The sequence below is a fragment of the Ranitomeya variabilis genome, chromosome 3 (genome assembly GCF_051348905.1).
Source record: "Ranitomeya variabilis isolate aRanVar5 chromosome 3, aRanVar5.hap1, whole genome shotgun sequence".
Taxonomy (NCBI): Eukaryota; Metazoa; Chordata; class Amphibia; order Anura; family Dendrobatidae; genus Ranitomeya; species Ranitomeya variabilis.
The window spans coordinates 517103441-517119652 of record NC_135234.1 but is presented as its reverse complement, the minus strand read 5'-3'; the positions used below and the strand labels follow the sequence as shown (position 1 = coordinate 517119652).

The 16212-nt window shown below is 44.2% G+C and overlaps 1 protein-coding gene across 1 annotated transcript in view; it reads right to left on the bottom strand.

The window, feature by feature from the left end:
• Positions 1-15979, bottom strand: part of ADPRHL1 (ADP-ribosylhydrolase like 1) — a 102861-nt gene extending 86882 nt beyond the window's left edge. The window contains exon 1 of the mRNA XM_077296952.1: positions 15712-15979. Coding sequence (XP_077153067.1) covers positions 15712-15925 — 214 coding nt within the window. The 5' untranslated portion in view covers positions 15926-15979. The remainder of the gene's footprint in view (positions 1-15711) is intronic.
• Between the last annotated feature and the right edge of the window lie 233 nt (positions 15980-16212).

The window sequence follows — 16212 nt, the reverse complement described above, 5'->3', positions numbered from 1 at the left end:
GTTCGGCGGACGACAGTTTCTTGGAGAAATAGGCGCACGGACGTAAACCACTCAAAGATGAGCCTTGAGATAGTACCGCCCCCACACCTACCTCAGACGCATCGACTTCCACAACAAAAGGTTTTGATACATCTGGCTGCACAAGAATGGGGGCTGAAACAAAACTGTTCTTAAGAAATTCAAATGCGCGCACAGCAGCCTCAGGCCAAACGGAGAAATTGGTACCCTTTTTAGTCATGTCAGTTAGCGGTTTAGCAATGATGGAAAAATCCTTGATAAATTTCCTATAGTAGTTAGAAAACCCAAGGAACCGCTGAAGTGCTTTCAGGTTATCAGGACGTTCCCAATGCAGCACCGCTTGCACCTTAGCGGCGTCCATTTTAAAACCAGAAGCAGACACAATATAACCCAAGAAAGGCAACTCTTGAACAGAAAATACACATTTTTCAAGTTTAGCATACAGCTTATTCTCTCTGAGAAGCTGTAACACCTGCCTGACATGATCTAAATGAGTATCACGGTCGCAAGAATATATGAGAATGTCATCTAGGTACACGATAACGAATTTCCCCAAAACATGCGAGAACACATCATTGATGAAATGTTGGAACACTGCAGGTGCGTTAGTCAACCCAAACGGCATCACCAAATTTTCAAAATGACCCTCAGGGGTATTAAAAGCCGTCTTCCACTCATCACCTTGACGGGCTCTTATGAGGTTGTACGCCCCCCTGAGGTCAAGCTTGGTAAACCACTTAGCACCTGCCACCTGGTTGAACAAATCTGGTATCAGAGGCATAGGGTATGGATCACGAACCGTAATCTGGTTCAACTCCCTGAAATCCAAACACGGCCGTAATCCGCCATCTTTCTTCTTCACGAAGAAGAACCCTGCTGCCACCGGCGAGGATGACTGCCTGATGTGCCCTTTGCTCAAACTTTCAGCAATGTAATCTTTTAACGCTTGTCTCTCCGGACCGGAGATGTTAAACATCCTTGCTTTAGGCAATTTGGCCCCTGGTTTAAACCTGATAGAACAGTCATAAGGACGATGTGGCGGCAACTCTGAACAACCCTTCTCAGAGAACACATCCACAAAATCCTGAAGTGACTCCGGAACGCTTGAAGTCACTGCAGCCACACATGTGGCCAGGCAATTCTCCTGGCAGAACTCGCTCCACCGAATTATGTCCTGAGTTTTCCAGTCAATTACCGGGTTGTGCATAGACAACCAAGAAAAACCCAAAACCACCTGAGCAGGAAGATTCCTGAGCACCTTACATGTAACACGCTCGGAATGTAGAACTCCAATGTGGAGTTTCACCTCGGCCACAAATTCAGTGTTCTCCCCCTGAGAGAGAGGAGCAGCATTGATGGTGACCACGCGGATAGGATGAGACAGTTTTTCAATCCTGAAACCTGCTGTGCGCGCAAACTCCTCATCAATGAGATTTGTGGCTGAACCACTATCCACAAAAACAGTAATTGGCAGCTCACTGCCAGCAACAAAAACCTTAGCAGGGAGCATGCACTGAGAAACCACCATGGAGGATATACATAAGCTCAGACTGGTCTCCTCCACACCCTCTGAGCTTAGAAGTTTTCCTCCGTTGCGTTTTTCTTAGGCAGCAGAGGACAGATGTTAATAAAATGACCCGTTTTACCACAGTAAAAACAGGCTCCCTGCTTCCTGAGCTCAGGGACTGGACGCTTCACATGTGACACCCCTGCGATTTGCATAGGCTCCGTGGGCTCACCTGCAGCAACCTCACGTGAACCTAAACCCTCTCTGTTGTGAATTCTGCTCTTGGGCTCCCTCCGGTGGTTATAAGTGGTAGTGCTGCTGTCTCTGGATCGCAGCATTCATCAGGTGTGTCAAGTTTTTGCAATCTTGACTGGGCTATTTAGCCTTGCTTGACCCTTTAGTCAGTGCCAGTTGTCCATTGTTCCTGGAGGATTCACATCCTTGCCTGCTCTCTCCTGCTTTGCTGTTCCTTTCAACAAAGATAAGTTCTGGCCTTGATTTTTGTTGTCCACATTCTGTGGCCTTATTGTTCAGTTCTTTTCCATGTTTTTGTCTTGTCCAGCTTGGTCTGAATAAGGATTTGTTTAGCCAAGCTGGTATCTCTGGAGATGCAGATATACCCTCCATATCTTTAGTTAGCTGTGGAGATTTTTGTATTTTCTGTGGTGGATATTTTCTAGTGTTTTATACTGACCGCATAGTACTCTGTCCTATCCTTTCTATTTAGCTAGAAGTGGCCTCCTTTGCTAAATTCTGATTTCAGTCTGTGTATGTTTTTTCCCTCTCCTCTCACAGTCAATATTTGTGGGGGGCTGGCTATCCTTTGGGAATTTTCTCTGTGGCAAGATAGTTTTCCCTTTTCTATCTCTAGGGGTAATTAGTCCTCTGGCTGTGTCGAGATGTCTAGGGAGTGATAGGTACATTCCACGGCTGCTTCTAGTTGCGGTGTTAAGTTCAGGGTCTGCGGTCAGTACAGGTACCACCTTCTCCAGAGTACGTCTCATGCTGCTCTTAGGCCACCAGATCATAACAGTACAACTGGCCAACAATGAGTTAACCGCATCTCAGAAGAAGGGAAGGAAAGTGCTGAGCCATTTTTTTTTTCCTGTAGTCTGTTGTGGTTTTTTTTTTTCCCTCTTTACCTCTGGGTGGCTCAGGAGTTCGGCGCTGGTATGGAGGTTCAGGGATTGGCTTCTCGTGTGGATCAACTTGCTGCTAGAGTACAGGGTATTTCCGATTATATCGTTCAGACTCCGGTTTTAGAGCCTAGAATTCCAACTCCTGATTTGTTTCTTGGGGACAGGTCCAAATTTTTGAGCTTTAAAAATAACTGTAAACTGTTTTTAGCTCTGAAACCCCGTTCCTCTGGTGATCCCATCCAGCAGGTTAAAATTGTTATATCTCTGCTGCGTGGTGACCCCCAGGATTGGGCATTTGCCCTGGAACCTGGGAATCCGGCGTTGCTTAATGTAGACACCTTTTTTCAGGCGCTTGGGTTATTGTATGATGAACCTAATTCAGTGGATCATGCTGAGAAGACCTTGTTGGCCCTGTGTCAGGGTCAAGAAGCGGCAGAATCATATTGCCAGAAATTTAGAAAATGGTCTGTACTGACTAAATGGAATGAGGATGCCTTGGCGACAATTTTCAGAAAGGGTCTTTCTGAATCAGTTAAAGATGTTATGGTGGGGTTCCCCACGCCTGCTGGTCTGAGTGATTCTATGTCTCTGGCCATTCAGATTGATCGGCGCTTGCGCGAGTGCAGAGTTGTGCACACTATGGCATTGTCTTCCGAGCGGAGTCCTGAGCCTATGCAGTGTGATAGGATTGTGTCTAGAGCTGAACGACAAGGATTCAAACGTCAGAATAGGTTGTGTTTTTACTGCGGCGATTCTGCTCATGTTATTTCTGATTGCCGTAAGCGTACCAAGAGAATCCCTAGTTCTTTTACCATCAGTACTGTACAACCTAAATTTCTGTTATCTGTGACCCTGATGTGCTCAATATCGTCATTTTCTGTCATGGCATTTGTGGATTCAGGCGCCGCTCTAAACTTAATGGACTTAGAATTTGCCAGACGTTGTGGTTTCCCCTTGCAGCCTTTGCAGAGTCCTATTCCTTTGAGGGGCATTGATGCTACACCGTTGGCTAAAAATAAACCTCAGTTTTGGACACAGCTGACCATGTGCATGGCGCCAGCCCATCAGGAAGATTGTCGTTTTCTGGTGTTGCATAATTTGCATGATGCTATTGTGCTGGGTTTCCCATGGTTACAGGTGCATAATCCGGTGTTAGATTGGAAATCTATGTCTGTGACTAGTTGGGGTTGTCAGGGGGTTCATGGTGACGTTCCTTTGATGTCAATTGCCTCCTCCCCCTCTTCTGAAATTCCTGAGTTTTTGTCAGATTTCCAGGATGTATTCAATGAGCCCAAGTCCAGTTCCCTTCCACCGCATAGGGACTGTGATTGTGCTATTGACTTGATTCCAGGCTGTAAGTTCCCTAAGGGCTGACTTTTCAACCTGTCTGTGCCAGAACATACCGCCATGCGGAGCTATGTTAAGGAGTCCTTGGAGAAGGGTCATATTCGGCCATCTTCTTCACCATTGGGGGCAGGTTTTTTTTTTGTTGCCAAAAAAGATGGCTCCTTGAGACCCTGTATTGATTATCGCCTCTTGAATAAGATCACGGTCAAATTCCAATACCCTTTGCCTTTGCTTTCTGATCTGTTTGCTAGGATTAAGGGGGCTAGTTGGTTTACTAAGATTGACCTTCGAGGGGCATATAATCTTGTTCGTATTAAGCAGGGTGACGAATGGAAAACTGCGTTTAATACGCCCGAAGGTCATTTTGAATACCTTGTGATGCCATTCGGACTCTCTAATGCTCCATCTGTGTTTCAGTCCTTCATGCATGATATATTTCGGAATTATCTTGATAAATTCATGATTGTATATTTGGATGATATTTTGATTTTTTCAGATGATTGGGAGTCTCATGTGAAACAAGTCAGGATGGTATTTCAGATCCTTCGTGATAATGCCTTGTTTGTGAAGGGGTCTAAGTGCCTCTTTGGAGTACAGAAGATTTCTTTTTTGGGCTTCATTTTTTCTCCCTCATCTATAGAAATGGATCCGGTTAAGGTTCAGGCCATTCATGATTGGATCCAGCCCACATCCGTGAAGAGCCTTCAGAAATTTTTGGGCTTTGCTAATTTTTATCGCCGTTTCATTGCCAACTTCTCCAGTGTGGTTAAACCCCTGACCGATTTGACGAAGAAAGGCGCTGATGTGACGAATTGGCCCTCTGCGGCTGTTTCTGCCTTTCAGGAGCTTAAACGCCGATTTACTTCTGCCCCTGTGTTGCGTCAGCCGGATGTTTCTCTTCATTTTCAGGTTGAGATTGACGCTTCTGAGATTGGGGCAGGGGCCATTTTGTCTCAGAGGAATTCTGATGGTTCCTTGATGAAACCGTGTGCCTTCTTTTCTCGAAAGTTTTCGCCTGCGGAACGCAATTATGATGTCGGCAATCGTGAGTTGTTGGCTATGAAGTGGGCATTTGAGGAGTGACGACATTGGCTTGAGGGGGCCAAGCACCGTATTGTGGTCTTGACGGATCATAAGAATCTGATTTACCTCGAGTCTGCCAAACGGCTGAATCCTAGACAGGCCCGATGGTCCCTGTTTTTCTCCCGTTTTGATTTTGTGGTCTCGTATCTTCCGGGTTCTAAGAATGTTAAGGCTGATGCCCTCTCTAGGAGCTTTTTGCCTGATTCTCCTGGGGTCCTTGAGCCGGTCGGCATTCTGAAGGAAGGGGTGATTCTTTCTGCCATCTCCCCTGATTTACGACGGGTTCTTCAGGAATTTCAGGCTGATAAACCTGACCGCTGTCCAGTGGGGAAACTGTTTGTTCCTGACAGATGGACTAGTAAAGTGATTTCGGAGGTTCATTGTTCTGTGTTGGCTGGTCATCCTGGGATTTATGGTACCAGAGATTTGGTTGGTAGGTCCTTTTGGTGGCCTTCTTTGTCACGGGATGTGCGTTCTTTTGTGCAGTCCTGTGGGACTTGTGCATGGGCCAAGCCTTGCTGTTCCTGCGCTAGTGGGTTGCTTTTGCCTTTGCCGGTCCCTGAGAGGCCTTGGACGCATATTTCTATGGATTTTATTTCGGATCTTCCGGTTTTCCAGAGGATGTCAGTTATCTGGGTGGTTTGTGACCGGTTTTCTAATATGGTTCATTTGGTACCTTTGCCTAAGTTGCCTTCCTCTTCTGATTTTGTTCCGTTGTTTTTTCAGCATGTGGTTCGTTTGCATGGCATTCCGGAGAATATTGTGTCCGATAGAGGTTCCCAGTTTGTTTGTAGGTTTTGGCGGGCCTTTTGTGCTAGGCTGGGCATTGATTTGTCTTTTTCTTCCGCGTTTCATCCTCAGACAAATGGCCAAACCGAGCGAACTAATCAGACTTTGGAAACTTATTTGAGATGCTTTGTGTCTGCTGATCAGGATGATTGGGTGGCTTTCTTGCCATTGGCTGAGTTTGCCCTTAATAATCGGGCTAGTTCTGCTACCTTGGTTTCACCCTTCTTTTGTAACTCTGGTTTTCATCCTCGTTTTTCTTCGGGGCAGGTTGAGCCTTCTGATTGTCCTGGGGTGGACTCTGTGGTTGACAGGTTGCAGCAAATTTGGGCTCATGTTGTTGACAATTTGGTGTGGTCTCAGGAGGGGGCTCAGCGTTTTGCTAACTGTCGTCGGTGTGTTGGTTCCCGGCTTCGGGTTGGGGATTTGGTCTGGTTATCTTCCCGTCATGTTCCTATGAAGGTTTCTTCCCCTAAGTTTAAGCCTCGGTTTATTGGCCCTTATAGGATTTCTGAGATTATCAATCCAGTGTCTTTTCGTTTGGCCCTTCCAGCCTCTTTTTCCATCCATAATGTTTTTCATAGATCTTTGTTGCGGAAATATGTGGTGCCCGTTGTTCCCTCTGTTGATCCTCCTGCCCCGGTGTTGATTGATGGGGAGTTGGAGTATGTGGTTGAGAAGATTTTGGATTCTCGTTTTTCGAGGCGGAAGCTTCAGTATCTTGTCAAATGGAAGGGTTATGGCCAGGAGGATAATTCTTGGGTTGTTGCCTCCGATGTTCATGCTGAGGATTTGGTTTGTGCCTTTCATTTGGCTCGTCCGGATCGGCCTGGGGGCTCTGGTGAGGGTTCGGTGACCCCTCCTCAAGGGGGGGGTACTGTTGTGAATTCTGCTATTGGGCTCCCTCCGGTGGTTATAAGTGGTAGTGCTGCTGTCTCTGGATCGCAGCATTCATCAGGTGTGTCAAGTTTTTGCAATCTTGACTGGGCTATTTAGCCTTGCTTGACCCTTTAGTCAGTGCCAGTTGTCCATTGTTCCTGGAGGATTCACATCCTTGCCTGCTCTCTCCTGCTTTGCTGTTCCTTTCAACAAAGATAAGTTCTGGCCTTGATTTTTGCTGTCCACATTCTGTGGCCTTATTGTTCAGTTCTTTTCCATGTTTTTGTCTTGTCCAGCTTGGTCTGAATAAGGATTTGTTTAGCCAAGCTGGTATCTCTGGAGATGCAGATATACCCTCCATATCTTTAGTTAGCTGTGGAGATTTTTGTATTTTCTGTGGTGGATATTTTCTAGTGTTTTATAATGACCGCATAGTACTCTGTCCTATCCTTTCTATTTAGCTAGAAGTGGCCTCCTTTGCTAAATTCTGATTTCAGTCTGTGTATGTTTTTTCCCTCTCCTCTCACAGTCAATATTTGTGGGGGGCTGGCTATACTTTGGGAATTTTCTCTCAGGCAAGTTAGTTTTCCTTTTTCTATCTCTAGGGGTAATTAGTCCTCCGGCTGTGTCGAGATGTCTAGGGAGTGATAGGTACATTCCACGGCTGCTTCTAGTTGCGGTGTTAAGTTCAGGGTCTGCGGTCAGTACAGGTACCACCTTCTCCAGAGTACGTCTCATGCTGCTCTTAGGCCACCAGATCATAACACCTCTCCCACAGGCGGTGTCACATGCTCCCCCTGACGCAAACGGCGATCAATGCGGACAACCAGACTCATGGCGGAATCTAGAGAAGCAGGAGTCTCGTACATCAGAAGGGCTTTTTTAACCCTTCCAGAAATCCCATGTATAAACTGACTCCGCAATGCTGGATCATTCCATTGTGTATCGATCGCCCAGCGACGAAATTCAGAACAGTAATCCTCTGCAACTCGCTCCCCCTGGCGAATAGAGCGTATCTTAGATTCTGCTAGAGCCATTTTGTCAGGTTCATCGTAGATTTTCCCAAGACAGGAAAAAAAACTCTCCACAGAGTCAAATGCAGCAGAATCAGATGGCAAAGAAAACGCCCATGCTTGGGGATCCCCACTCAACAATGACAACACCAGGCCCACACGCTGATCCTCATTACCTGAAGATATCGGGCGCATACGGAAATATAGTTTGCAAGCTTCACGAAAAGAAACAAATTTACTGCGTTCCCCAGCAAATTTTTCACGCAAAGGAAATTTAGGCTCAGCAACTCTTCCTGTCGCTCCAGCTTGCACATTAGACACTGCTAGTCCCTGTTGCTGTACTGCCCCCCTTAACTCCGTGACCTGTAGGGACAGCGCCTCCAACTGGCGGGTTATGGAAGTCATGGGATCCATGACAAAACACAAAAAAAAGAAACCCCTTTTTTTTTGTGTTGTTGGGCTGATTATAATGTCAGGGAGAGACTAGGTGAGCGAGAGCTAATAACCCGGGCCCCTGCAGTTTCCCTCAGACTAGGGAAATCCTGACTGACCCTCTACCTGGAGTTTACACTGAAGGTGTGCATGTCCAGGCCTCGAACCTCACCCTGTCTCCTGAGCTCAGCCCTAGGCTGAAACCTCCTCCCACCACCCAGTGAAGAAGTTATTCCCCAATACCCACAGTTAGCACAGACAAGGATAAAGGAAAATATACACCACGCCACAGTCACTCAGGAATACACTATAAATGTGCAGGACAAAATAAATACAAATATAGGAAGGAGTAAATAAGACAAAGGAAAATACACCACCAGCAACGAATCTCCAACCACCAGCTCTCCTCACCAGACAGAGATAACAATGCACAAGACAGAAGCTATAATCGGCGACGCCCAAAGATCAGGAGAACTATTTAAAGGCAGTGGGCATGGCCCAGCTTCCAATCCAAGGATTAGGTAAATTAACCCCGGAACAGCTAGATAAAATCTAGCAGACGCCAATGAGCAAATAGTGGTCAAAAGCGGAATTACCGCTGTCTGTCGGACGACCTGGTCTGAACAGCGTCCGACATGACACATTCCCACTATACCACCGACGTCGGCTCCTGTAGAAGTTCTATTGTTAAGACAACTGCTAACAGACTTCGGACAACAACAATTGGGACCAACAAAGATGTATGAAGACAATCAAGGATGTCTAGATCTTTCTCAGATGGAAAGAGTTAATCCAAGAACTAAACACATTGATGTGAAGTTTCACTTCTTGAGAGATCAGCAGGAACAAGGAATCCTAAATTTAGAGTACTGCCCAATTGAAGATATGATAGCAGATATTTTCACAAAGGCATTGAATGATGAAAGACATCAGAGACTGATGAAGAAATTACGCTTAACTGAATAAGTCCTTACTGTTGTGAAAGGGTGTTGGCAGATATGCTACAGATACAGACTTATTTGTATGCAGGAGGAGTTTACACTTTTCTGACAGTAGATGGTGATGTTGTTACTGTTATATGCTTAGTTGAATGTAATGCATATACTTGTTGTACTTTGGTTTCCCTTTCTCTCTGGTAAAAGGTCTTTCAGACTTCCTGTTATGCTTTGGTAAGAAGATGATGCATGTACCTCATGATCTGTGTAGATAAAACTTGAATTACCCCATATAATCTACTCTCACAAATTTCTTCTGCGACCAAACTATGCAACAGTTAAAGGGGATTGTGTGGTGCAAACAAGTGGCCACCTATCTAAAGGATAGGAGATAGCTTACTGATTGATGGGGGTCCGATCATTAAAAGTGGCACCAATGGGCAGAATACAGAATTTTTATCCCAGACGAGGAAGATTTAACCCTGAGTTCAGTGCTCAGCAGCCTCATGAGCATGCGCACTGCTAGGCCATTCTAATGGCAGTAAAAGTTACCTGTTCTGCTGATCAGTGCGTGTCCCCGCAGTTGGACCCCCACCCATCAACAAGTTAATGTGCATCCTGTGGATAACTTGTTTTCAACAGGCAATCTCTTTAAGGGGTTGCTCTGTAAGGGCAATGTCAGTCCTATACCCACTCTAGCAGATGCCAGCTGCAATTATTGGCCAATAAATTATAAACTCTAGGACTTTCATTGAATTATAACTGTGTGGTTATATAATAAATATACAGACTGTGTTAAACCTTAAAATACCTACTTACCAGATTTCAAGCCTTATATTGTAGGAGAAGCTGTTAAGACTTATCTTCCAAGCCTTGGGTAAGTTTAATTTGAGATAACTAACATTCCTGCTGAATGAACAATGCAACTAAATTTAGGCATCTCTTGGTTGAAGATTAGGCAGTGGGATTAAAACAAGTGGCTGACTTACCAAACATAAGACAGAGAACATTCCTGGATCTATATACGGTATGTATATATAGATTTGTAAGAGCTGGATGATGGCAGTCACCTAGAGCGCTCATGGCCAGTCTCATACTATATACAGCTGTTTGTGTCTTATTCATACCGACAACGAATAGTGGTATTATTATACAGACAGCTGTCACCGCAGGGTGTAAGATAATACTTTAGAAAATGTGTTTTGGTTCTTCTGTTCAGGTTGATATTTATTCACAGTTTCCTATGAATGTTATGTAACCTTTAGAATACAATACACACCCAACATTATAATGCAATGAAAAGGACAACGGCTATTTCATGCAGTTAGGTTATAGACCTCGGCACATATGAGACAAATTTAGAGCTAGAGAATAGAAGAATAGTAGAAATGTATAAACTGTTTAAACCGTAGTGCAACAAGAATCATGACATTGTTCATATAAACTAATTGGACTACTGCAATCAGTTTTACAAGAAAAGTTGAAATTAGTTATTATAAATCATAGCAATTTAAATATGTATTTTACAATATTTTTGTTGGTAGAAAGCTACTCAACCATTCTTCTTTGCAAACTAGCTCTAGCTCAGTGGGATTGGATGGAGAGTGTCTGTGAAAAGCAATTTTCAAGTCTTGCCAAAGATTCTCTATAGGATTAAGGTCTGGACTGTGACTTGATTATTCAAACACATGAATAAACTTTGATCTAAACCCTTCCATTGTAGGTCTGGCAGTATGTTTAGGGTTGCTGTCTTGCTAGAAGGTGAATTTACGCCCCAGTCTCAAGTCTTTTGCAGCCTCTAACAAGTTTTCATCCAAGATTACCCTGTATTTAGCTCTGTCCATCCTTCTATCAACTCTGACCAGCTTTCCTCTCAGTGCTGAAGAAAAGCATCCCAACAGCATGATGCACCCACATGTTTGACAGTGAGGATGGTGTTTTCAGAATGATGTGCAGTGTTAACTTTCCGCCACACATAGCGTTTTGCATTCAGCCCAAAAAGTTCTACATTTGGACTCATCTGACTGGAGCACCTTATTCCACATGCTAGCTGTGTCCCCTACATAGCTTTTTGCAAACTTTAAATAGGATGGGACTTCTTATGACTTACTATCAAACATGGCTTTATTCTTGCAACTCTTCCATAAAGGCCAGATTTGTGGAGTATATGACAAATAGTTGTCCTGTGAACAGATTCCCCCACCTAAGTTGTGGATCTCTGCAGCTCCTCCAGAGTGATCACGGGCCTCTTTGGTGCTTCTCTATTTAGTCTTTTCCTTTGTTGGGATTTGAGATTAGATAAACGACCATGTCTTGATAGGTTTGCACTTGTTCCATACGCCTTCCATTTTTTAATAATGGATTAAACAGTGCTCCTTGAGTTGTTAAGGTCTAGGGCTAATTTTTTTATAACCTAACCATGCTTTACTCTACTCCAGAACGTTAACCCTGACCTGTCTGGTGTGTTTCTTGGTTTTCATAATGCTGTTTGATCCCTAATGTTTTCAAATAAACCTCTTACGCCTTCACAGAACAGCTATACTGTAGTTATACTCAGAATAAATTACACACAAGTGGATTCAGTTTACTAACTCTGTGACTCTTGGAGATAATTAGTACCGTATTTTCCGGCGTATAAGACGACTGGGCGTATAAGACGACCCCCCAACTTTTCCAGTTCAAATATAAAATCTTCTTAAAAGTCGGGGGTCTTCTTATATGCCATGTGTCGTCTTATAGGGCCGGTGAATAATGTGCCTTTTGGGGGGGAGTGGTCCCGATGACGAAGAGAGGGGGTGTCTCACAGGAAAGTGTGAGTGAAGTATCCCCCTATTACCTCATTGTAGCAGCGTGGGGTCTCTGTGCTGGGAAGCGGCGGCGGCTGCTCCACTTTGTGCCGCGTGGGTGCTGTGCTGTGGGGTGGCGTATCTTCGTGCAGCGTCGGGCCTCTGTGCTGTGGGGCGGCGGCGGTGCATCTTAGTGCAGAGTCAGGGCTCCTCCGGCATCTCCTCAAAGCCCGGAGGCACCGGCAGCTCCATTGCTGCGATGCGGTGGCCTCCGGGAAAATGGCCACTGGGGGCGGCGCATGCTCAGATTCAGATCTCGTCCCGACCTGCACCACCAGCTCACCAGCACAGAAACCCCCACGCTGCCACAATGAGGTAATAGGGGGATACTCCACTCACACTTTCCATATACACATTGGTCTGCACCCGGCGTACAAGACGACACCCGGCGTATAAGACGACCCCCGACTTTTAAGAAGATTTTCAGGGGTTAAAAAGTCATCTTATACGCCGGAAAATACGGTAATTCAGGATCTTATTTAGAGATTTCAGACTACAGGGGGCTGAACACAAATGCACGTCACAATTTTCAAAATCATATTTTAAGAAATAGAAAACCATGTATCATTTCCTTCATACTTCACAAATACTTGCTACTTTGTATTGATATATCACATAAAATACATTTGTTTGCGGGAATCAAGAGAAAAAAATGTGGAAAATTTCAAGAGGTATGAATACTTTTGCAAGACACTGTAAGTACAAAAAAATGTATAAATATTGATTTTGCAGGAGACGAGCTGTTTCACCTGTAAAACTGTTCAACTTATTATTATGGCAGCATGATTTTGAACTTAAACAGCTGATACCCTGCAAAATCAAATAATGGTGTAACAGTTAATTTGAAAACCACAGCAGCATCTGGCTGCTGCAATTCTTGACTGTTCACGCCATCCTTGCACTGCATTCGCAGTAAAATTGCATCATTTTTGCCATGATTTTTTTTAAAACTGTGGCAAAGCACAATGCATTGACGTAATTGATGCAAATAAACACAGTGCGGCCACAACGTGTGAGTGCAACCTTTAGGTTTCATTAAATAGTGTTATCAGTAGGTGCATTTTATATCTCTGTTCCAGGAATTATTTTAATTCTTGAACATTAACGATTCATGTATCAGACTATGGCATGGCATGCAAACCATCTACAACAGTGTGGGTACTTTTTATAGCTTCTGTTGTACAAGTGATTTGAAAAGTGGTGCCGTAGCGTGAAGTTGGGCGGTAGCCATGAGCGAGTCACTGGTCTTCTGTGACCCAGCCAGTGGGTTCTGGCTGGGTGTTGGTGCTGTGAGGGCCTTGTACCAGTGCAGGCCACCTGTAGCTAGTATTGTTGGCTGGCCAGGACCATAGGTTTTATAGTTCAGTAAAGGAGACTCCTGTTCTAACACACAGCCCTTACTGAATGGTAACTCAGTAATATAAGGGTTTTGTACAAGGGGTAGCAGATACAAAGTCTTATTGGCTTTTCCTTCACAGTGTAAAGCATTTTTCACACACACAGTTTCCTTTCAGTGTAGTTATTCCAGGGCCGCTGAAGCACACTGTTTCGCCCTACTTCATCATAGCCTAGCTTGTGCTGTCCTGATCAGTGGGTCTGCGTGCTGTTCCTTCCACTACTGGGGCCCTGGTTCTACCGCTTGAGACCTCTACTAGTCCTACAATCTCAGTCCTGTTTACTATTGGCATTTAGCAAGCTCAGGGTTTCTCTCAAATCATCCTATCCAAGGACTGATTAAGGTGGAAGGCTACTCTGTCTCTTCTGTCAGTTCCAGGTTGCAATACTCCCTTGTCCTTTTAGTCTCTTCCTTAGTAGTTCACCCAACAGCAGCACTGTTCACTGATACTCGAACATGAACTTGTCCATATCTAGATATCTACAGGAAGCATTCACTTGCCCTAACAATAAGCCTATCCCACAATGGGCTAGTCCCGAACATTAACACATACCTTACCCTTATCTTACACTGTCTAATAACAGTCACTAACTATAGTCAAGGCTTATCACACTCTAAATCACAATACATTATAATTCACATTATATATAAAATATGCAGGACATAATTCACATTACATAACAATAATGTGATTGCCTTCTGGACATCTGTCAAGTCAGCAGTCTTCCCCATGATTGTGGAGCCTACTGAAACAGACTAAAGGTACCGTCACACTAGGCGATATCGCCAGCGATCTGTGACGTTGCAGCGACCTGGATAGCGATATCGCTGTATTTGACACGCAGCAGCGATCTGGATCCCGCTGTGAAATTGCTGGTCGCTGCTAGAAGGTCTGCACTTTATTTGGTCGCTAGGTCGCCGTGTATCGCCGTGTTTGACAGCAAAAGCAAGGATACCAGCGATATTTTACACTGGTAACCAGGGTAAACATCGGGTTACTAAGCGCAGGGCCGCGCTTAGTAACCCGATGTTTACCCTGGTTACCAGCGTAAAAGTTAAAAAAACAAACAGTACATACTCACCAGCGCGTCCCCCAGCCTCTGCTTCCTGACACTTACTGAGCGCCGGCCCTAAACTGAAAGTGAAAGCACAGCGGTGACGTCACCGCTGTGCTGTTAGGGCCGGAGCTCAGTCAGTGTCAGGAAGCAGAGGCTGGGGGACGCGCTGGTGAGTATGTACTGTTTGTTTTTTTAACTTTTACGCTGGTAACCAGGGTAAACATCGGGTTACTAAGCGCGGCCCTGCGCTTAGCAACCTGATGTTTACCCTGGTTACCCGGGGACCTCGGCATCGTTGGTCGCTGGAGAGCGGTCTGTGTGACAGCTCTCCAGCGACCAAACAGCGACGCTGCAGCGATCGGCATCGCTGTCGCTATCGCTGCAGCGTCGCTTAATGTGACGGTACCTTAAGGGACCATTGTTAAATGCTTTAACAGTGTTTTTTGTTAATTATTCTACTGAGATAATGACTTTTGGGTTTTCATTGGCTGTAAGCCATAATCATCAACAAACAGAAATAAACACTTCAAATAAATCACACTGTTTGTAATGACTCTATATAATATATGCGTTTCACTTTTTGTATTGAAGAACTGAAATAAATTAACTTTTTGATATTCTAATTTAGTGAGAAGAGCTTGTACCATCAGAAAACAAAAACATTACTAAAATAAAAAGGGCCCCCGATTCATTAAGTCTGCCTTTGTGCACACCAGTCTTAATGAACAGTGCCTCTGAATTAAAATGCGCCTATTTCATTTAATGAATTACAAGCATCTAATAACCTGAGTGCGACTTCACAAGAAGTGTACTCCAGCTGAATATACTCTTCCAAAATAAATATCCTTAAGATGGCATCAATTTTCTTGAATTAGGCAAGTGGACTTAGCCCCGTCCTAACAAATTATTTGCCCATTTTGGCAAAGACTGATGTGAAAACACCCAAAGTTACAACATTTTTGAGCAACTCCTGAGTGCTTTTTTTTAATTAGTGCTGTTTTTTTTAATCAAATCCAGGCACGGAATGAAATGATATGGGAAATATAAAGGAAGAACATATTTGTCCTCTTCCTGATGAATCATCTTCTAGTTCTGGCTCCAAAAACTGCAGATGCATTTTCCTAAAAAAAAACTCTGTCTGAAATCACCCTAAAAAATTTATAGGAGTAGGGGAATCAGATGGTTGGTAAGACCAAGCAGGAACTTGTGCTGTATTGCTGGTTTACTGTTATGATCAATGTAAATAACACTAATCAGATTTAGATTTCTTACCTGTGATAAGAGACTCTGCAGTAGCCACATGCATTAACGTGTTGTGACTGACTGGCCATTTGTCTGCTGATAGCAACAACTTCTCTAAACCTCCAAGTTCTTTCAGCTCCTGAAGAATCTTAACACCTGAAGGGCAAATTTCCCAGCTAAAGTTTCTATATCCCAGTGAATCACCCACAGCAGCCAGGAGCATAGCAGCAGTAAATTTCTCCATGATGAGAGGACTGCAGCTTGCGCTTCTCCTTTGTCCGGCAAGGACCAGGTCTAACTTTAGTGTCACTCGATGAATTGTAGATCTCCTGTCACTGGCTATAAATGGCAGTGCTGTCCTTATCACAACCTGTTACATCCCCCTTTACTAGCATTTCTTTATCTGGACATTGTCCATTCACACTATTCAAGAAATGTGTCACTGTCCACTGAATTAAAAAAATTGCTTTCCTTGGTATTACATATCACTCTGTAAGGATATGTTTTTTTTAAATTCTGGCTCAAGAAATC